The sequence below is a fragment of the Gobio gobio genome, assembly GCF_949357685.1.
Source record: "Gobio gobio genome assembly, chromosome: 20".
Lineage (NCBI taxonomy): Eukaryota > Metazoa > Chordata > Actinopteri > Cypriniformes > Gobionidae > Gobio > Gobio gobio.
The window spans coordinates 25,614,547-25,637,347 of NC_137113.1; the positions used below are offsets into that span (position 1 = coordinate 25,614,547).

Genomic DNA, 22,801 nt, shown 5'->3' on the forward strand with positions numbered 1-22,801 from the left:
ACCCACGATTAGATGTAAAATCTTTTTATCTGCTTGTGACAGTAATATTGGATGAGCGGATCACATCCTGAAAATCCTTAGTGGTTAATTAGTGGCATGGCCCATGAAATCATATAAATGTCATGGATTGTGTGAGTGGACAGCTACCAGAAGAAAACCGCCATGTGAATGTCACCAAAAATTATATAGAAATGAGAGTCTGTATCTGATTTGGTGGATTTACAAGACCCAAATTCAAAATCAGAAGACTTTAAGCAAATAAATGAATATAGAGTACAAAGCTCTCTTTCTTTATTTTTAAAGACTGCCTTAGTCAACCTGTCATCAGCATATTTTCACTGTGTATAAAGAACCTTTAAGAAGATGGTAGAGGATAAGAAGATGATGATGTGAGCAAGATGATGCAATTCAAATGCAACATTAAAAAGTACACTGTTGTACTTGTACAGTATGTGTTTCTTCGTGTAAAGTTTTTAAGTTCATTTTTACTATGGAAAACATTTATAGAAATGATAGTGTTGGCTCTGGAATCATTCATCTTAGACATTTATCTGAAACATTGTGGCTTAAAGCTATAGCTAAATAGACTTAAAATTCACATCAATCATGCAGCATTTACACCTGAAAACGTCTCGGTTACGTATGGTAACCCTCGTTCCCTGAAGGAGGGAACGGAGACGTACGTCGGACGTACCGACGAATTGGGATCACTTCTGGGAGCCCCTATCAGCTTCGAGCTATCTAGAACCGGCCAATGGACAATTGGCGTGCGAGATTTGCATCTCGCGCCCCGCCCCGCACCGCGGGTATAAACAGGAAGCGAGAGCGAATGCACGCTGTTTTTCACTGAGGAGCCACACGTAGTGGCTCGACCTGCAGTGATGGTACAGCAACTGTGGCGACGGGACGTACGTCTCCGTTCCCTCCTTCAGGGAACGAGGGTTACCATACGTAACCGAGACGTTCCCATTCAGTCGGTCACGTTCGACGTACGTCGGACGTACCGACGAATTGGGATCCCCTATGGAAAACGCCATAGTTACTACCACTTCCAGCGCCCAGCGACGAGCCCCACAGACCCCGATCTGATGCGGGCGGGTAGGTTCACGCAGGGAGAGTCAAAGCTGCTGTTCCGCAAGACCCACTCAGCTGACTGTATTGGATAACGCTGGGAAAGCGTGCCTGTGAAGGCAGCTGCGGAAGCCACATCATGCCCAAAGGGAGTTAACATGTGGAGAATACACGTATGGGCTGGCCGTGGGCAGCACAACATACGGAAGTCCCAGGGGTGGCCCCGGCCATTTAGGAGGGAGACAACACGTACCTGGGACGGCAGAGGAGCTCTGCCGAGGGAAAGACACGGGCTCGCCGTAGGGAGCCGAACCGTGGAAGAATAAACATATGGGACCGCCGTGGGGCTCACTACATACGGAACCCAGCGAAACACAAGTTCCACCAATGCATACGAGTGTTAGACCTGGCGTCGAACGCTCCGCCACGTCCGACTGCCGCAGGTTGCGGAGGACTCAACAGGGTTCGCCGTTCGGGGAACTCGACTGGAGCAGAATAAGCGCACGCATCCGTCTACCATAGGGGAGGGAATGGCGCAGCAAGCCGACACTAGAACGGGTACTTCGGTGTTACTGACTATGGGAAGTGAGCACACAGGAAGACACCGGCTCTACACGGAGGCTATAGAATCTAGCGAACGTGTTAGGTGTCGCCCAGCCCGCAGCTCTACAAATATCTGTCAGCGAGGCGCCACGAGCCAGCGCCCAGGAAGAGGCAACACCCCTAGTGGAGTGGGCTCTTAACCCGAGCGGGCAGGGCACGTCTTGGGACTGATAAGCCAAGACGATGGCATCCACTATCCAGTGGGCCATCCTCTGCTTGGAGACAGCCTTTCCCTTCTGCTGTCCTCCGTAACAGACGAAGAGCTGCTCTGAGGTCCTGAAGCTTTGCGTTCTGTCCACGTAAGTCCGGAGAGCACGGACGGGACTGAGAAAAGCTAGGGCTGGGTCTGCCTCCTCCGAAGGCAGCGCTTGCAGGCTCACCACTTGGTCCCGGAAGGGAGTAGTGGGAACCTTGGGCACATATCCAGGCCGGGGTCTCATGATCACATGAGAGTTACCAGGCCCGAATTCCAGGCACGATTCGTCGACCGAAAATGCCTGCAGGTCCCCTACCCTCTTGATGGAGGCCAACGCAGTCAGGAGTATTGTCTTTAACGACAGAACTTTCAACTCAGCTGACTGCAGAGGCTCAAAAGGTTGTCTCTGTAGTGCAGTTAGCACCAGAGTTAAGTCCCAAGAGGGTAAGGAGGGAGGACGAGGTGGATTTAATCTCCTCGCTCCCCTAAGGAACCTGACGATCAGATCGTGCTTACCTAAAGATTTTGCATCTACGAGCTCATGATTAGCGGCGATAGCGGCGACATAGACCTTGAGGGTGGAGGGAGACAGCCTTCGCTCCAACCCATCCTGTAGAAAGGTAAGCACAGATGCGACCGAACATCTTCGGGGGTCTTCTCGGCGAGAAGAGCACCAATCGACGAACAGGTTCCACTTCAACGCATAGAGGCGCCTCGTAGAGGGGGCTCTAGCGGAAGTGATGGTGTCAACTACCGCTTGTGGTAGGTCACCTAGAACCTCCGCGTCCCGTCCAGGGACCAGACATGGAGTTTCCAGAGGTCTGGACGCGGGTGCCATAGGGTGCCCCGTCTCTGAGTCAGGAGGTCCTGACTCAGAGGAATGGGCCAGGGAGGTGCTGTCGCAAGGAGCACTAGTTCCGGGAACCAAGTCCGGTTGGGCCAATACGGAGCGACCAACAGGACATGCTCCTCGTCCTCCCTGACTTTGCACAGTGTCTGCGCAAGAAGGCTCACTGGGGGAAACGCATACTTGCGTTCTTCCCAGGGCCAGCTGTGGGCCAGGGCATCCGACCCGAGGGTCCCCTCGGTCAAGGAATAAAACCACTGACAGTGGGTCGTCTCTGGGGAGGCAAACAGGTCTATCTGTGCGGCCCCGAAACGACTCCAGATTAGCTGAACCGCCTGGGGATGGAGTCGCCATTCTCCCGGAAGTACCTGCTGACGTGACAGCTCGTCGGCCGCACGATTGAGCAGGCCCGGAATGTGAACAGCACGAAGCGACCTCAGATGCTTCTGACTCCATAAGAGGAGATGGCGGGCGAGTTGCGACATGCGACGGGAGCGTAAACCACCCTGTTTGTTGATGTACGCTACGGCCGCAGTGTTGTCCGTCCGGACCAGAACGTGCTTGCCTCTGAGCGGCACTTTGAAGCGGCTGAGTGCAAGACGAACTGCTAACAACTCGAGGCAATTGATATGCCATTGCAGTTGAGGCCCTGTCCACAGACCCGAAACTGCAAGCCCGTTGTACGTGGCACCCCAACCCGTGGATGAGGCATCCGTGGAGACAACGGAGTGCCTGGACACTTGTTCTAGGGGAACTCCCGCCCGGAGAAACAGAGGGTCCGACCACGGGCCGAAGGTTTGGCGGCACCTCAAAGTCACTTGGACGCGGAGGGAACCGCTGTGCCACGCCCATCTCGGGACTCGATCGTGTAGCCAGCGTTGAAGCGGTCTCATATGAAGCAATCCGAGCGGCGTTACTGTGGCTGCGGATGCCATATGCCCCAGGAGCCTCTGAAAATGTTTCAGTGGAACCGCTGTCCTGCCTTTGAACGAATTCAGGCAGTTCAACACCGACTGGACGCGCTCCTCGGTGAGGCGCGCAGTCATGGCGACCGAGTCTATCTCCATACCGAGAAAAGAGATCCTCTGCGTGGGGCAGAGTTTGCTTTTCTCCCAGTTGACCCGAAGTCCCAACTGGCTGAGGTGACTGAGCACCTTGTCCCTGTGTTCGCACAACTGCTCTCGCGACTGGGCAAGAATCAGCCAGTCGTCGAGGTAGTTGAGGATGCGAACACCATGCTCTCTCATGGGAGCAATGGCCGCCTCCGCAACCTTCGTAAAGACGCGGGGCGACAGGGACAGGCCGAAGGGTAAGACGCGGTACTGATATGCCCGTCCCTCGAACGCGAAGCGCAGAAAGGGCCGGTGTCGAGGGAGAATCGAGACATGAAAGTACGCGTCCTTCAGGTCGATCGCTGCAAACCAATCTCGGGGACGGATGCACCTGAAGATGCGCTTCTGCGTTAACATCGTGAACGGCAGCCTGTGAAGGGACCGGTTCAGGAATCGCAGGTCCAAGATCGGTCGTAACCCGCCGCCTTTCTTGGGTACAATGAAGTACGGGCTGTAGAACCCGGACCTCATATCGGCTTGAGGGACCGGCTCTATCGCGTCCTTCGCCAGTAGGACAGCGATCTCCGCCCTGAGCACGGGGGCGTTCGCCTCCACTACAGTCGTGAAGTGAACGCCCCTGAACTTGGGGGGACGCCGGGCGAACTGAATCGCATAGCCGAGTCTGATGGTACGGATGAGCCACCGAGACGGGCTGGGAAGCGCTAGCCAGGCTCCCAGACTCCGAGCAAGGGGGACCATCGGCACCACAGACGTACCCGCAGCGGGGCAGCGAGGCGGAACGCAGGGATCCGGCTCGGACGGCATGGGAGCGGCCCGCAGCGGGATCTGAGTGTGCTGTGCAACACTTACCTGCATCCGTGGAGGGGACGTGCGAGTGTGGGGAGGCCGCTTGTGTGCGTCCCGACAGCCGGCGTCCCCTGCTGGCGAAGGGAGAGGTACTTGAGGGTGGCGAGGCATGGGAGCGTCGACCACCGCCAAGCGCGCTCTCTTGGCACCCAGAGATATTGGAAACTGCTCTTTTATTGAAGTTTTGGGTGCCGCTGGCACTGGGGCCAGCGGCGGAACAGACAAACAAAAGATTTTCCCCCGGCCCTCCTCCGGGGGAAGGAGTGGTGCTGCAGCCATCTCCCTCAGAGCAGTTTCCTCCATCTCTGGGTGGCCCGTCTCAGGGCCGCTTGCGACGACGCTTGCCACCTGGCTTGGCGGCGGCCTGAGCGGGCTGGACGTCCTTCCCACGGCCGGCCCCACGCCGACGGCTGGTGGAAGGCTGCTGCGGCGCCTTGGCGGGGGCGGAGGCGGCGGCGGGTGGACGTCCTCGGCGACGAGTAGTCGGAGGCGCTGCCACCGGCGGCGGGGTGGAGGCAGCAGCGGGCCGCCGGGGCAGGATGTGCTTGATCGCCTCCGTCTGCTTCTGGGCGGCCGAGAACTGCTGAGCAAAGCTCTCGACCGCGTCGCCGAATAACCCAGCTGACGAGATGGGGGAGTCCAGGAACCGATATTTATCGGTCTCCCTCATGTCAGCCAGGTTTAACCAGAGATGACGCTCCTGGACCACAAGCGTGGACATCGCCTGACCGATAGCACGGGCGGTGACTTTCGTCGCCCGGAGGGCGAGGTCCGTCGCCGTCCGGAGCTCCCGGAGGAGCTCTGGGTCAGGCCTACCCTCGTGCATGTCAAGGAGTGCCTGGGCCTGGTGGACCTGCAGCAACGCCATGCCATGCAAAGCGGACGCAGCCTGTCCGCAAGCCTTGTAAGCCTTCCCAGTCAGCCCGGAAGAGAACTTACAGGCCCGGGACGGGAGACGTGGGTCACCGCGCCAGTTAGAGGCGGTCGCCGGACACAGTTGCATCGCGACGGCGCGCTCCACTGGCGGGATTCCCACGTAACCCTTGGCTGGCCCGCCGTCGAGGGTAGTGAGGGGGGAGGAGTCACTCGGTCGGTTTCTGGCAGAAAAAGGTGCCGTCCACGACCTCGTGAGCTCCTCATGCACCTCCGGGAAGAAAGGTGTCGGGGCGGGACGCTGAGAACCAGCGCGACCCACCCCGAGGAACCAATCGTCCAACCTAGAGGGTTCGGGACACGGTGGAGGGTTCCACTCGAGCCCAACCCTTTCGGCGGCCCGGGCAAGCATAGCAGCCATCTCAGGGTCCGGGGCAGCCGTTGCCACTCTCCCAGAGGGAGGCAGTACAACTGACCCTTCATCCCCCGAGGACTGAAACTCCCCCTCCGATGCAGCGATCGACATCTGTTCGTCCGCTGGAGCTCCAAAAGTCACCACTGGTCTCCCGTGGGAGGGTCCAGCGGGTTCCTTTGGAGGCTCTACCGGCTGCGGAGCAGAGGGAATAGGGGCCTGCGGAGATTCACTCGGCGGGTTTGCCCTAAACGTGATCCTCAGATCACCCTGGCCATCCAAAGAAGCAGGTCCACCCGGGTTAGGGGTAGACCTAGTTCGTGGGATGGGTAAGGGGACTCCCCCAGCCCGGAGGTAGGAGAGTCTCGATCTTAACTCCGCGATAGTCATGTTCCCGCAGTGGGAACACGAACTATCCACAAACGCCGCCTCAGCGTGCTGTGTGCCCAAACAAGTGAGACAGCGATTGTGACCGTCAGCAGGGGACAGGGAACGACCGCATCCAGAAACGCACGGGTGGTAAGACATCCTGAAAAGGACGGCACGTCACCCGTGAAGCTCTTTTTGTGAGGAAAACGCTCTGTGCTGAAGCACTCAGGTGAACCGCGACAGCGCACGGGATTGTAGTGCAGCCCGTGCCTGTACTCAGACAGGAAAACGCCCTACCCAGACCAACAGGGTTGCTGTGATAACAGCAGTTTTCTCTGTGTATCAGAGGCAGCTGGATGAGTCAGCGCGGTCCCGCTGAAAGGTGCCGTTTCTCCAACACGCGTCCTCCTCTGGTTCTCTCCGGTTGCAGATTTCTCTTGATAGCAGCGAAAATACTCGTTCTTTACAGAAGAGTGAGTCCTTCATGTGCCTGTGTGGCTCCGAAGTGAATGACAGCGTGCATTCGCTCTCGCTTCCTGTTTATACCCGCGGCGCGGGGCGGGGCGCGAGATGCAAATCTCGCACGCCAATTGTCCATTGGCCGGTTCTAAATAGCTCGAAGCTGATAGGGGCTCCCAGAAGTGATCCCAATTCGTCGGTACGTCCGACGTACGTCGAACGTGACCGACTGAATGGGAACTTACAATATGCATATATTGGAGGTCCATTACATTTATGTAATATGCAGAATATACACTATATTGACAAAAGTATTGGGACACCCCTCCAAATCATTGAATTTAGGTGTTCCATTCACTTCCATGGCCAAAGTTGTATAAAATCAAGCACCTAGTCATGCAGACTGCTTCTACAAACATTTGTGAAAGAATGGGTCGCTTTCAGGAGCTCAGTGAATTCAAGTGTGGTACCGTGATAGGTTGCCACCTGTGCAATGAGTCCATTCGTGAAATTTCCTCACTACTAAATATTCTTCGGTCAACTGTTAGTGATATTATAACAAAGTGGAAGCAATTGGGAACAACAGCAACTCAGCCACAAAGTGGGAGGCCACGTAAAATCACAAAGCGGGGTCTGAGGCGCACAGTGTGCAGAAGTCACCAACTTCAATAGCTACAGACCTCCAAACTTTGTGTGGCCTTCAAATTAGCTCAAGAACAGTGCGTAGAGAGCTTCATGGAATGGGTTTCCATGGCCGAGCAGCTGCATCCAAGCCTTACATCACCAAGTGCAATGCAAAGCGTCGGATGCAGTGGTGTAAAGTACGCCACCACTGGACTGCACTGGACAGAGCAATGGAGACGTGTTCTCTGGGGTGACAAATCACGCTTCTCTGTCTGGCAGTCCGATGGACGAGTCTGGGTTTGCCGGTTGCCAAGAGAACGGTAGTTGCCTGACTGCATTGTGCCAAGTGTAAAGTTTTCTGGAGGGGGGATTATGGTGTGGGGTTGTTTTTCAGGGGTTGGGCTTGGACCCTTAGTTCTAGTGAAAGAAACTCTTAAAGGGTTAGTTCACCCAAAAATTAAAATTGTCATTAATTACTCACCCTCATGTCATTCGACACCCGTAAGACCTCGGAACACAAATTAAGATATTTTTGTTGAAAGCTGATGGCTGAGAAAGGCTTCAGATAGGCCTCCATTGGCATTCAGTACATTTACACTAACAAGATCCATAAAAGGCACTAAAACATTGTTACAAAGTCCATCTCACCACAGTGGCTCTACAGCAATTTTACGAAGCGACGACAATAGTTTTTGTACGGAAAAAAAATCGAAATAACGCCTTTATCCAACTTGTTCTTGTCTTCCCTGTATGCCTTCACGACGCATGCGCGAGAATATGACGCAGATCCGGCGTTCGGACACATGACCCAGAAGCGATTTGTTTACAAGCAGAGGAAGACGCACGTATCTAAGCTGTTGAATTCTACATTGATCGTGCTTTAGGTCTCGGCGTAGTGCTCAAAATGGGGTTAGAGTGTGCATTTCATGGATTCCCGAACGCCGGCGCTACGTCATATTCTCGCGCATGCGTCGTGGAGTTGTACACGGAAGACAAGAAGAGGTTGAATAAAGTCGTTATTTCGATTTTTTTTGCGCACAAAAACTATTGTTGTCGCTTCGTTAAATTATTGTAGAGCCACTGTGGTGAGATGGACTTTGTAACAACGTTTTAAGTGCCTTTTATGGGTCTTGTGAGTGTGAATGTACTGAATGCCAATGGAGGCCTATCTGAGGCCTTTCTCAGCCATCAGCTTTCAACAAAAATATCTTCATTTGTGTTCCGAAGATGAACGGAGGTTGAACGACATGAGGGTGAGTAATTAATGACAGAATTTTCATTTTAGGGTGAACTAACCCATTAATGCTTCAGCATACCAAGACATTTTGGACAATTTCATGCTCCCAACTTTGTGGGAATGGCTCCTTCCTGTTCCAATATGACTGCGCACCAGTGCACAAAGCAAGGTCCATAAAGACATGGATGAGCGAGTTTGGTGTGGAGGAACTTGACTGGCCTGCAGAGTCCTGACCTCAACCAGACAGAACACGTTTGGGATGAATTAGAGCGGAGACTGCGAGCCAGGCCTTCTCGTCCAACATCAGTGCCTGACCTCACAAATGCACTTCTAGAATAATGGTCAAAAATAAACACACATCCCATAAACACACTCCTAAACCTTGTGGAAAACCTCCCAGAAAAGTTGAAGCTGTTATAGCTGCAAAGGGTGGGCCAACTCCATATAAAAGGGTTAGTTCACCCAAAAATGAAAATTAGACCATGATTTACTCACCCTCAAGTCATCCTAGGTGTATATGACAATCTTCTTTCAGACAAATACAATCAAGAGTTATATTAAAAATGTCCTGGCTCTTCAAAGCTTTATAATGGCAGTGAATCAATGGTAGTCGTTTTTGAAGTCCATAAAAAAATGCATCTGTCCATCGTATAACTGCTCCACACAGCTCCAGGGGGTGAATAAAGGCCTTCTGAAGCGAAGTGGCGCGTTTTTGTAAGAAAATTATCCATATTTAAAACTTCATAGACTAAAATAACTAGCTTCCGACGGTCAGCGGTACGCGAGTCTACTTGCGCTAAAAGAGTAACCCCTGGCCCCGACGCGATGTATAGGAGCATCGCACGCTTTGACGCCTCTTGCAGATAGGGCTGGGCAACAAACTCAAGCCCCTCTTCTCTTGTATCGAAATCCTCTGCCATTTCTATTTAAAAATTCTCGTTTTAGACTCTAATTCATGACCAGTGTTTTGTTTTGCTCTATCCTCTGCGCATCTGCGTTCGTCAATACTCATGCGTCAAGGGTTCAAGGGTTACTCTTTTAGCGCAAGTTGATGGATGCTAGTTATTTTGGTCTATACATTTTTAAATATGGATATTTTATATTTAAAATGTACACAAACGCACCACTTCGCTTCAGAAGGCCTTTATTAACCACCCGTAGCATATTATGGATAGATGCACATTTATGGACTTCAAAAACAACACAACCATTCACTGCCATTATAAAGCTTTAAAGAGCCAGGACATTTTTAATATAACTCTTGATTTTATTTGTCTAAAAGAAGAATGTCATATACACCTAGGATGACTTGAGGGTGAGTAAATCCTGGTCTAATTTTCATTTTTGTGTGAACTAACCCTTTATACCCTATGGATTAAGAATGGGATGTCTTTAAAGTTCATGTGCAGGCATCCCAAAACTTTTGGCAATATAATGTATATGACTAAAGTAATGCAACCTGACAATTAAAACAAAACCACTTCTTCCAAGCAGGCACACAATGATATTAAACACACATAAATACATAAATGAGGTTTATTTGAGGCAGAAAGGAATTAAGAGCTCTAAATAGTATTTACAGAACAGTAGTACAGATACGTCAGGCAGCATAACCTGAACTTAATTAAATAAATCATACTGCGGAAATTTGTACTATGAATTTTTATCATATATATAATATCAAGTTAGAAATAGTGCACAGGTTAAAAATTGACATTAAATTGCTTAATGGCGCAGTAATGCGTTTGATTACACGGATCCTATAGACTTTAAAGAGTTTGACCATTTACCATCAGAAAGCTATGTTATATACTGTGTTAGTTGTATAATTATTATTAATGTGTTGAGTCACTGAAGCCACGTTCCTACTATATTGCTATCTTATCGAAAACAGAGTAACAAATGTTTAAAAAAACAACTGCCTCATTGGGTCCATTGCAGGTGACACATGCACATTTTAAAAACACTCATTAGATTTATGACACCGTTATTGTGCTTCCTGTAACATTGATCTCCTTAAACCATCTTGAGTATACATTCAATGCACTCTAGAATTGATATGAAGGTTAACTGATCAGAGTAAAGGTAAGGTTAGATAACTTACAACACAGAAAGTATCAATAATCAGCAAAATATAAAGGAAGTGACTGAACATTTATAGAAAGACTGACTGAGTTAGACATCTGAAATTGAGTACTGCACATTATGACCTCTATTAACAGTAAAGGAGAATGAGTTGTCTAATTGTCTATACATTTAAGTATCAATCATAGAATCAGTGACCTTATTCTCATCCTCTATTGCTCTCAAAGCATCTGAAGTAACAGATCATGATGTTGAGGTAGGACAGAGACACCTGCAGACCGATGAGGGGAATCCTGCTAAAAATTTCTTTGGCACATTTAATCTATTTATATATTACTTGTAGTTTTATAATAATATATATATTTTTTTCTTTGAGCTGTACTGAAAAGTCACCTATACAGACTAATTGGTCCAGCTGTATGCATCACAGATCACTGAAGGAAATATTTTATAGACTGAAAAGTTATCACTTCATGAAAAGGCACTGAGCAGAAAAACTGGAAGACCTGCTTTTATATAAAAGCGATTCTCTTATCTGGAAAGACACTATGTGACTCTTTATAACTGCTGTAATAATACATTCTTAGATGCAGCCAGATCTACCTCTGGCCATATCCATTCATGCCAATGTTCCCAGATGGCGTGATAGTGACCGAATCTAGAAAAGGACGAAGCGCTTGTCCAAAAGGCCTATGGAGAAGAAATCAGGTAATTAAATCCAGTTATTATTACTAATAATACCATTGACATATTTGATCACAATGTTGTAAGGGCAAACTTACGTAGCGAGCACCTCGGATGGAAGTTCAATGATGTATGAGGGAATCTTTTTTCCTGTTAAAAACTGCGCAACCTCAGAACTGAAGGTGTTGCAGTTGTGTTCAAAAATGTGGTATTTTTCAGGGCTGTGGAAAGAAAAAAACTACAGATTTGCATGTGTAAAGAGTGTCATTTCTGTACATTTATGTTTCTCAAACACATCTGCCATATTTTGTCTCTCACTATTAAAGGCACACTATGTCGTTTTTCGCTGCTAGAGGTGGCCTATTCAAAACAAAGGTGTAAATTGATGAAGAATAGATTGAGCGAGGAATCTTGGGAGTAGTCATCTTTACCTCACAGCCGGTGGAAAAGAATCGGGACAGAACTCGGGCAGAAATCATGTTCATGGATGAGATTATTAATGTTACTGTAGTATGAAGAGGAGCAGGGCCGAGTGCTGTGGGAGCTGAACGAGGTCACTGAAGCAATTGATAATGAAAGACGAGCGCATCACACGGCTCACAGAACTGTTATTTTGCCACAGTCGCTGCTTCCTCTTCTTACGGTCAAGCGTATGTGGGGTAATGCAGCATTGTTTTATCATATTATATATATTTGAGTGTGTTAAAAATGATGTTTTAACTTTACTCTGTGCATTCGCTCCGCGGCTGCTACGAGACACTTTTTGCACACTACAGTAATCTAGATCGATATTAAAATATCATATTAATAAATGCTGAATGGCTTGTGTTGCTAAATGGCATGCAATGAATTTTAACATATTGCATGATGGAGAAAATGCTGTATCATTGTACTTTTTCTGTCTATAAATGTATCCAAACAGTCCGTGTCCTGGATAAGATTGCTTATTTCTCTGGATTTAAACATTCTTGAAAAAAACTGGGATAATAAGTACACAAGTCAACAGGTTTCTAATGTTTTTTGGATATTTTAGTCCAAAAATCTTACATATTTTGTACCTTTAAAATAGAAAAATATTCTGATTTAAAAAAAAAAAGACAATTTCACGAGTTTCCTGTTAAAAGCAAAAATATACTGACCTGTAAGTAGACTCCCTGAGTGAAGACAGATATTCCAGAAAGAGGTCCCGGGGAACTTCTGTGTCTCCCAGGTTCACTGTGGAATCGGGCATGCCCAGAATAGTACCACCCTGAAACACGAGAGTATTTCCTGATTATGGTGGGTGACTTTGTTTAATATATCTCCAAATATATACACTGCCGTTCAAAAGTTTGGGATCTGTACATTTTTTTATGTTTTTAAAAGAAGTCTTTTATGCTTACCAAGGCTGCATTTATTTGATACAAAACAAACAGTAATGTTGTGAAATATAATTACAATGTAAAATAACAGTTTTTTCATTTGAATATGTTTTAAAATGTAATTTATTCCTGTGATGGCAAAGCTGAATTTTCATCAGCCATTACTCCAGTCTTCAATGTCAGATGATCCTTCAGAAATTATTGTTATATGTTGATTTGCTCCTCAAGAAATGTATTATTATTATTTTGTATATATTATTGTATATATATGTTGAATTTTGAAAATAGTGTAAATTTTTTTCAGGATTCTTCGATTAATAGAAAGTTCAAAAGAACAGCATTTATTTGAAATAGAATCATTTGTAACATTATAAATGTCTTTACTGTCACTTTTGATCCATTTAATACATCCTTGCTGAATAAAAGTATTAATTTCTTTAATTTCTTACTGATTCTAAACTTTTGAACGTGTATAATGTTACAAAAGCTTTCTATTTCAGATGCATGCTGTTCTTTTGAACTTTCTATTCATCAAATAATCCTGAAAAACACACAACTGTTTACAAAATTGATAATAATAATACATTTTTTCTTGAGCAGCAAATCATCATATTAGAATGATTTCTGAAGGGTCATGTAACACTGAAGACTGGAGAAATGATGCTGAAAATTAAATTTCAAAAGGAAACAGAAAACAGTCATTTTAAATTCTAATAATATTTCACAATTTTTTTTTTTTTTTTTTTAATTAAATAAATGCTTAAGCAGAAGAGATTTTGTGAGCCGAAGAGTCTTATTTTAAAAACATTAAAATCTTACCAATCCCAAACTTTTCAATGGCAGTGCATACAGCCTTCAACTTTCAGATTTCTGAAGTCAGCATGAAACAGAATTTGTGATTGTCTTTTCTTCCCTACTGTGAGATATATTTATGTGAATTCAACAAAATTTCGCACACAAGAAAAAATGGCTGGACTTTTGTCCACTGGGATTTTATTAGATTGTTGGATCATTGTGGTTTGCTATCACTAACTGCTGTGATCTCATGTGAGTGACAGGTTGTCACGCCCTCTTAATGACAAAAACACATTATCAGAGGTGACGTTGCTAGAGGGATTTTGATAAAATATTATAAGGGCACATGATTTTATTTTATTTTATTAATGATGTGCACGGATAAATAATTTATATTAAATACAGCAATATTACATAAAAATGTATTTCATGGTGACTTTAAGAAATAAACTGTCGAGCATAAAGATCCATTGATCATTTCTTACCGGATAGCAGCTTGTGATGCCTCCTCCTCCAAAGAAAAACTCTTCCCCATAAGCCACTATTGATGTGTGCCTTCATTAGGTTACCAAAGAACAATACATTAAAATAAAAAAAAAGTTTAATTACATTTTTTTATTCAATTAGAAGAAGAAAAAATCTAAACCTAAGAATTTTACTAGTGCTCTCAGACCATTGGACCCCAATGTAATATCTAATTCTGCTGCCTGATAATAAGAAGCAAGGTCTGCAAAAAAATAGAGTTAAAAATACTCACCATATTCCTTCGACTTGCTTTCCTGTCAGTTAAGATATAGAAAATTGTTGTCAGCATTTCTATATATATATAATAAAGGTGCCATTAAATAAGGTAAATGTTCTCTACGATGTATAAAATATCTAATAAAAATAAACAATTTCAACACAAAAACATGAAGCTCTATTCTAGAAGCATCACTAACATCCTAGAACAACTTGAAGAACTCACCTAACATCATGGGACTCAGCTGACGGGCCAGCCCTTTTGACAGGTCATAAATGTACAAATTTACGTTGTAAGAATCTCCATCGGCCATCGCCCGACTTTAGACAAACGTGTGTTTACAAACAAAAACTCAGTGCTACTGCTAGCAAACTGAAACGTAGTATTCCTCGCTCTGACTGAACTCGAAAAACCAGACTTCACCGTTTTGCTGACTCACATAACACCCTTCGTCGCTTTAAACATTCACGTAAAAGGAACGCGTTCGTTGTGGGTTTAAATTATTTCAAGGAAATAACGAACAGGTCCGATAGTAGCGTTCACGGCCAGCTTCGTCACAGTGACTCAAGATATTTTGATACCGGTTGTGACAAATGTGCTTATTCATTAGGGACCCGGCCCGGACCAATGGCAGCAGAGATACATTACTTACCAAACATCCGTAATATAAACTCCAAAACGCTAGATGGCAAACCAAACACGCAGGAACAGGCTCGCCACCACTGATCGTTTAAAAATGACAGTGCTCGCCACTGAATCAACTAGTCAGTTTCGCGAATCGGTTCGTATGAACAGTTCGTTTCAAATAAACGGATTCAAAAACAAGATAAAGCAATTTTCGTAATTTAGTGACATCCTGTCATGCTCTAAAACGTTCCAGTTAAACCATATACGGCACATATTGCTGTTTATTGCCAATTTTCGATTTCGTTTTATTAATTTATTATTTAAAAAATCAGCTCCAGTTCAGTTTGTTTTATCTATTTTTTTGCATTCATTTTTGCTCTACTCAAATCCTGAATACACTCCGAATGATCATTCGTGACGAGTCGGGCAAGTTCGAAAGGGAAGTTTTTCGGTTCACTCAAACCAAACCCCGCTGAACGTCTGATTCGTGAACAAATTGTTCAGACCTTTTTTGAGAACCGATACATTCAGAAAAGATCCGGGTGAGAAGAACTATTCGTTCATGGCCACTTATGATGAAAATGGATGACCTCCTTATTTTCTTTTTTTTTTATTTTATAATTAATAGTTTTTAAGATCCTGGCTTCAGAGTACCATTACACATGGTAAACACGTATATAAAACACTTTAAACAATATTTGTTAAACTGCTAAAGCGTTTCTCAGAAACGTTTGTTTACTTCCTCTTGCTTGGATTAACCAGTCAATTCGCTCTTGTCTTGCCATTGGTTCTTGTTATTCAATAGTCGTCTCTGATACGCTAGTGGCGCTGTCACTCAAATTGTGGCGCACTGGATGCATGCGCGGTCGCATAGGGATACAAAGTTCTCTTCCTCAAAAGAGAAAAGTGTCTGATTGTATGTGTAAGAAAAATTGCTTTGTTTTTCCCCCTACTGTATTTGAAAGCACCCCTGACGCAGTTCTTAGATAAAGCAAAGAGTAATGGCGGACTGGAGAGAGTACTATCAAAACGAAGACGATGATGTTGAGCAGGACGAAGAAGATTCTGGAGGTTAGCACTGCTAACTGCATTAAATTAATTCATATAAGTTGCTCGTTTTGTCCTCCATTAAACTTCTATGAAATTAAGATGTGATTATTACACATGCATTCTTTATAACTTTTAAATGAACAGGTGATTACAAAGTCAGTGGCCGTGACAGCCTCGTGTTTTTGGTTGATGCGTCCAAAGAGATGTTCATCAAAGGTGAGGATGGAGAGCCATCAAATTTTGACATGACTATGGAGGTGAGTCCAACTATAACGAACTTTGTTTATTCGTTAGCTTTTATTTTAAAAGTATTTCCCTGTGTTTAATGTCTGTGCATTTCTAATAGATGTTATTCACCCTTGTATCTAGTGTGTGCGCAGTGTGTACACTAGTAAGATCATAAGCAGTGACAAAGATCTGATCGCTTTGGTGTTCTATGGGACTGAGCAGAGCAAGAACCCCAGAAACTCCTTCAAGCATGTCTACATTTACCACGACTTGGATTCTCCTGGTGGGTTACTCGCTCTTTATGCTTTTAAGATTGCGTATTTGATGGTTATTCTATCTCATGATTCCCTTCTCAGGAGCTCAGCGTGTTCAAGATATTGATAAACTGCAGGGTGAGAAAGGAGCTCAGTTTGCTGAAAAGAACATGGGCAGTGGGGAAACTTCCCTCGGAGAAGCTCTGTGGTGCTGCTCCAACCTTTACAGTGACATAAAGTTGCGACTGTCACACAAGCGCCTCATGATCTTCACTTGCAGGGATGACCCTCATGGTGGAGAAGGTGCAAAAGACAGACAGGCTCGTACAAAAGCTGCTGACCTTAAAGAGACAGGTAGGCTGAATAGAAGTGGAAATGTTTCAGTGGCGAATGATGGACATTTTATAGCCTGTATTCTGCTTGTTTCCCAGGTGTGGTCATAGACTTGATGCACCTCACAAAGCCTGGAGGGTTTGATGTTTCCCAGTTCTTCTGTGATATTGTAAGCCCTCCAGAAGATGAAAGTGAGCTTGGCATCCAGGTTGAGCCCAGTAGGAAACTTGAAGACTTGCAGAAGAGGGTCAGAGCTAAAGAGTTGAAGAAAAGAGCTCAAAGCAGGTAAATGCTCTGCACCATGTCCATCTATTCTCCAAACCGCTTGTCTTATGCAGGGTCGCGGGGATGATGGAGCTTTTTGCATGTCCACACAGGGGGGAAATTTGTATAGCAGCTAATATTTTTCTCTAGTGTTTGTGAAAGGATTTTAATGCAGTTTGCTTCAGGTATGTCAAAGATCAATTGATAGTTGAAATGGAAATTGCGATCAGAATTGCAAATTCTTCCTTACTGTGACATACATATCTAAACAAAAAGGCTTCTCAAATGAGAAAAAAATGTATGGTGGGATTTGATATTGTACATCAAGAATTGATTGAATCGTTGCCATTTGCTAATTGCTGTGATGATTAAAAATCATTAAGAGATAAATCATTTATCGTAAACACTGCATTGTTCCAGAAAATAATTTGATTTCAATGGTGATTTTTGCAACACTGTTTCTTTGATTTACACCTATTTGTTTTCAAGGTTAACATTCTCTCTCGGAGAAGGTGTCAATCTGGCAGTCGGTGTTTATGTCTTGGCCAGGACTGCCACCAAACCTCCTGCTGTCAGACTTTACAGAGATACTAATGATCCTGTGCGTACTAAAACCCGGTACTTCCACACCCACAATGGGGGCATACTTTTGCCAAACGATATGAAGAGGGCACAGGTACAGCACTAAGATGTCACTTTGATTTAAAATCAATACTATAACAAAGCTATATTGTAATTTAAGTTTTATTTTCTGCATGTAACCCTTTTACTTAAAAGTTACTTTTTTTTCTAATTTTTTCATTATACTCTATAAACTTACTACTTAACTATGAAGGTTTATGGGAAGAAACAGATTGTGATGGAAAAGGATGAGGTGGATGAGATTAAGAAGTTTGATGATCCAGGTTTGGTGCTGATGGGGTTTAAGCCCATGGACCGCCTCAAATTGCACCATCACTTACGACCCGCACTCTTCATATACCCTGAGGAAGAGCAGATATCAGGCAGGTCTTCATTTGTTGATGCCTAAGCACCTCTTTTAGTTCAACCCCTATATTTTCATACTTTGGAAAGCTGATATGCTGTTTTTCTTTTGGTTATTATTATAGGGAGCTCCTGTATGTTTACAGCTCTGCTTTTGAAGTGCAGTGAAAAAAATGTATTTGCATTGTGCAGATACATCCCTCGTCGAAACACTCCACCTCGGTTTGTAGCACTAGTTCCTCAGAGAGAGGAACTCGATCAGAGTCAAACCCAGGCAACACCTCCAGGTAACAGCAGTCAAGACTGTCAGAAATGTTCATTACACCAGGTCAACTTCGGTCCTGGAGGGCATCTGTCCTGCAGAGTTTAACTCCAACCCTGATAAAAGCTCACTTGCCTGTAACTTTCTAGTAATCCTGAAGACATTTATTAGCTTATTCAGGTTTGTTTGTTTAGGGTTGGAGCCATAGACTGTAAAAAAATATGGACGTGGTGTCCGTGACGTCACCAATAGGATTCTGAAGAGCCGTTTTGAAGCGCAAAGTTGGGACGAGCTGGCCGTTGCCATCTTGTCAGCGCGTCATCATGCGTCACTCCCGGATAATAGAAAATGGGCAAAGAGGCGGGACATGGTTGGAGCTGAGGTGACGCGATGACTAACAGACAGCAAATAAATGGCTATCCATCTGTCACTCAAAGTGGCCACACCCTTAATTATGCAGGACTTTAAAGCTTTATATAATGTAAACAAATGAGTATAAAAAAAATTCACCCCCCTCACTGTTGTCATGAAGGGCAAAATTAGCTATATAGACCAAAACCACAATTTGTACCAGGCTGTAAACATGTTTTTTTCTGCTGTAAAGTTGGTCATTTTAACATGGGGCTCAATGAGAGTCTGCTCCCTTCTGGAGACTGTCCCTAGCGGCTAGTCGATGAATTGCAGTTTAAGTCACTTCCGTATTGGCTTCAAGAGAAACTGCAGGAGGTTGCCACTTGGTTGGAGCTAAACTCTGCAGAACAGTTGCCCATCAGGACTGAAGTTGCCCCTCACTGATTTGCACTGAACATGTTACATCTAACTGTATGGCTAATTTATTTTTTTATATATCAAATAGTAATATCAAATTGTGGGATCCTATATTTTAGGTTTCCATGTGATATTTCTTCCCTTTGCTGATGACATACGCACTGTGGATGCTCACGAGGGTCCCACAGCCTCTGATGAGCAGGTGGACAAGATGAAGGAGATTGTGCATAAGCTCCGCTTTAAATACAGGTGTGTGGTTGTCTACCAGTTGTGCACGATGTAATAGCATTTTTCAGTCGTAGAGTTTTAGTTGACTTCTTTATTTACAGGAGTGATGCATTTGAAAACCCAATGCTGCAACAGCACTACAGGAACCTAGAGGCTTTGGCTCTTGATATGCTTGCACCTGAGGCCATTGAGGATTTGACAAGTATTTCTTGTGTTCTGATTGTTTTAAATGGATCTAATCAATGTATCTTTTTTTTAATCCTACTACGTTCTCATACTCTTTATGCTCTCTCAGTGCCCAAGGTAAAAATGATGGATGATCGTCTTGGCCCGTTGGTTCAAGAGTTTAAAGATTTAGTCTATCCTTCTGATTATAACCCAGAGGGAAAGCCTGCAGCTAAACGCAAACCTGGTGAGATTTCAGATGATTTTATATTGATAAAAAGCATGAATAAGGGATGTGATTTTTTTTTTCTCTCTCCATATTTATACGTATTTATCATAGACTATAAAAATAATATGGACATAGTGTCCGTGACGTCACCCGTAGGTTTCTGAAGAGCATTTTTGATGCCTAAAGTGGGCAGAGCTGGCCGTCACCATCTTGGCAGCGTGTCACCACGCGCGGGACATGGGTGGAGCTGAGGTGTTTGGTTGCTGAAACCACGCCCACCTAGCTTGACCATAGTGGCAATCCAACTGTCATTCAAAATGGCCACGCCCTTAATTATGCAAATTTTTAAGGCTTAAAGGGTAACTAAACCCCAGCTCAGAGCTTAACTCCACCCACTGGCAATTTTTTAAAAATGATGGAAAAGTGGGCAGAGCCCAGCTGAGACAGAGGGGACGAACCGAGGGCGGGACTGAGCGGAGGGCGTGCACCTGAGACCCGCAGTGACGGATTGATTGACAGCTGTCTGACTCGCAAGTTGCAAAGATGGAGAATGACTGGAATGACGCCAGTAGCTTTACAACAGAGCGGTCATTCTCCCCCACCTTCAACTGAAGTGGAGGAGGGTGAATTATCTGTAGACACAGACCCAGAGCCTTATCAAGTCGAGCCGCTGGTTAAAAACTGCGTTAACTCCCGATGCCGACGATGCTAGTGAAGCAGCAGCGCAAGAGAACTGACCTAATCTATGAACAGTCAAATCCTTATACTGAATGCCACTAAAAATAGATCAGATATCTGATATACCTACGATGTATTTTCATTCAAATTAACTGAATCAATAAGCAGCGCAGGACCAATAAGTTAAAACCTAATAGCCTATTATAAACAGATTTCCTCAAATAAAAGACTATATATGCCAGCACGTTACGGTATTGTTGTTCGTTACCGCAGCAACCACTTGCGTGTCAGGGTTTGAAAGTGCGTCTCATGTATGAAACTTATCTGTACACATGACGGGCGGCAATTATATTGCAAGAAAATCCTGACATGTACTGACAGCTGCATTATTTAACCGCATTTTCTCTATTACAATGTTAAAGCAAGTGTCAAGTCAGTTTCATTCATAATGTTTCTACTTCATGTAACATAAAAGTTCATACTGGAGTGAAGCCGTTCTCATCATGTGATTGGGGAAACATTTCTGAGGGAGTGGTGAGCTCGTGCCAGGGGCGCGGATAGTGAGCCGTTGGAAGAACCATCCTACGTCACAATGTACCACAACGTCCATTAGGAAAATTCAACTGTAGTAGCCACCGTTCAACCTTAAGAGGGCAGCACTTTGGCGGTTTTACACCATATTTTCTAGAATTAAAACACTTTATATCCAAATGTCAAAACATTTACTCGAATCAATGAACAGCATTAATAAAGCCCCAGTATTACAGATCATTAACTAAAAAAAGTTGGTTTAGGGTTTAGTTGCCCTTTAATATAATTTAAATGGATGAGTTATAAATAAATAAAAATTCACCCCCTTACAGTTGTCATGAAGGGCAAAATTAGCTATATAGACCAAAACCGCTTTTTGTACCAGGATGTAAACACATTTTTTTCTGCTACAAAGTTGGGCATTTTAACATGGGGGAGATACAGATTTGACTCCCTTTTGGAGCCTGTCTCTAGCGGCTAGTCAATGAATTGCAGTTTAAGTCACTTCCGTGTTGGCTTCAAGAGAGACCGTGGGAGATTGCCGCTTGGTATTTACGTACTTTTCAACCTAAAAATTGATCAACGTGAATTGCGTAAATCCCATTGAATACATTTATTTCTTGCATAGTATAGTTTAGCTTCCAACAGCACTACACTACACTGTGTGCGGAACATACTCCGAATCTCAGCCAGGGTCAACAATTAACAAATTATTGAGAGTAATTGAAATGGTGATTCTCCCCACCTGGCCGATAACTGGCCACTGAAGGATGTGTCCGTTTAAATGCGAGTAGCTCATGAGCCGGCATTTTCAGTGTCTTGGAGCAGAAAGATGACATTGACAGAATCTTGACTTGAATTGTCTCATCCTTTTGCACAGCTGAGTCTGCTGGCGGTGGTGCTGAAAAGAAGCCAAAAGTTGAGATGTCTGAGGAAGAGCTGAAAAACCATGTGGCAAAGGGCACCTTGGGCAAACTGACAGTTCCTGTGCTAAAAGATGCATGCAAGCAGTTTGCAATACGTACAACGGGAACCAAGAAACAGGAGCTTATAGATGCCCTGACCATGCAGTTCTCTAAATAAGCTCATGTTCTTCAGGCCTTGTCCGTATTTGGGGACATCTTGATTACATACTTTTTCATAAAATCAATACAGAAAGATTTGTATGTCTGCACATTTTAAGTGACTGTCATTTTGAGTCTTGCCTATCAAGGGCACGTCACATAATTTTGTTCAGCATTGTTACTGTTGTCATAACGTATGCAATAAAAGCTTGAATTGTGTAGCTTTGACAGCATTGGATATCTCATTTCACTTTGTTTGCTATTTATTTTTCAACTTGATTAAGCCAGTATTGGCATGATTTAATACATTACAGTAAAGGAAGAACTTTAATGAAACACCTCAGAATACACACGATTTCAGCAACTAGTTTAATTCTCTCAGCTCCGTTAAACGTATTTAAAATCAATTCCACTTCTTTTTCTTCAAAATCAGTGTGGAGAAAAATACTAATTCCATCCCCAGTCTAGACATGCAATACATATGATACATTATTTTGTTTTGCAACTAATAAACTGTTTAATAGTTTCTGGGTTTACAGAACATCTGGAATGAAGTCATCTGGCGTTGTCGTTTGTTTTCTCATTAGCACAAAATGAAAACAAACAAAAGGGGGACTACTCAATTGCAGCAGATGTAAATGTTGATGTCTGGAAATTTCTGCTAAACCAATAAGGCACAGACCTAGAGGACTGTTTATACAGCCCCAGAATAGAACCTAGACAATGCTTAAATTATTTATATTGGTGGAATAAAAAGGAAAATGAATGTCTCCAAAATTATATAGGAAGTCTCTTGTTAATTTCCTAACGTGGGGCATTTAGGCGACCGAGACGTTTTTTGGCAGTCCCATGGGATGCA

General features: G+C 44.5%; 2 protein-coding genes across 5 annotated transcripts; one reads left to right on the forward strand and one right to left on the reverse strand.

Moving 5' to 3' along the window:
- Positions 1–9,739: 9,739 nt before the first annotated feature.
- desi1b (desumoylating isopeptidase 1b) lies at positions 9,740–15,052 on the reverse strand. The gene is made up of 6 exons (XM_079845784.1): positions 14,503–15,052; positions 14,293–14,314; positions 14,021–14,090; positions 12,519–12,628; positions 11,478–11,600; positions 9,740–11,385 (listed from the first exon to the last, which is right to left on the reverse strand). The coding sequence occupies exons 1-6, from the start codon at positions 14,588–14,590 to the stop codon at positions 11,295–11,297; spliced, it is 504 nt and encodes a 167-aa protein (XP_079701910.1). The 5' UTR covers positions 14,591–15,052; the 3' UTR covers positions 9,740–11,294.
- A 381-nt stretch (positions 15,053–15,433) lies between these two features.
- Positions 15,434–22,186, forward strand: xrcc6 (X-ray repair complementing defective repair in Chinese hamster cells 6). Of its 4 annotated transcripts, XM_079846153.1 has the most exons (13): positions 15,434–15,569; positions 15,870–15,975; positions 16,099–16,211; positions 16,324–16,465; positions 16,539–16,790; positions 16,868–17,054; positions 17,523–17,709; positions 17,869–18,037; positions 18,143–18,304; positions 19,167–19,296; positions 19,377–19,477; positions 19,571–19,687; positions 21,759–22,186. In XM_079846153.1, the coding sequence occupies exons 2-13, from the start codon at positions 15,906–15,908 to the stop codon at positions 21,959–21,961; spliced, it is 1,833 nt and encodes a 610-aa protein (XP_079702279.1). In that variant the 5' UTR covers positions 15,434–15,569; positions 15,870–15,905; the 3' UTR covers positions 21,962–22,186. The 4 variants fall into 4 exon arrangements, with proteins under 4 accessions (XP_079702279.1, XP_079702280.1, XP_079702277.1 ...); XM_079846154.1 differs by lacking the exon at positions 15,434–15,569 and having other exon boundaries at positions 15,718–15,975; positions 17,869–18,041; positions 18,147–18,304; positions 21,759–22,174; XM_079846151.1 differs by lacking the exon at positions 15,434–15,569 and having other exon boundaries at positions 15,718–15,975; positions 17,869–18,041; positions 18,147–18,304; positions 19,377–19,687; positions 21,759–22,090.
- Positions 22,187–22,801: the final 615 nt, after the last annotated feature.

Excerpts from the sequence above, each read along its gene's own strand:
- desi1b (XM_079845784.1), bottom strand. The coding sequence starts at position 14,590 with ATGGCCGATGGAGATTCTTACAACGTAAATTTGTACATTTATGACCTG. Across the intron at positions 11,601-12,518 it reads CTCAGGGAGTCTACTTACAG|CCCTGAAAAATACCACATTT; the intron begins GTCAGTATATTT and ends TTCTTTCCACAG. Across the intron at positions 11,386-11,477 it reads CCATCCGAGGTGCTCGCTAC|GCCTTTTGGACAAGCGCTTC; the intron begins GTAAGTTTGCCC and ends TCTTCTCCATAG.
- xrcc6 (XM_079846151.1), top strand. The coding sequence starts at position 15,906 with ATGGCGGACTGGAGAGAGTACTATCAAAACGAAGACGATGATGTTGAG. Across the intron at positions 15,976-16,098 it reads GGACGAAGAAGATTCTGGAG|GTGATTACAAAGTCAGTGGC; the intron begins GTTAGCACTGCT and ends TTAAATGAACAG. Across the intron at positions 19,688-21,758 it reads TGCAGCTAAACGCAAACCTG|CTGAGTCTGCTGGCGGTGGT; the intron begins GTGAGATTTCAG and ends CCTTTTGCACAG.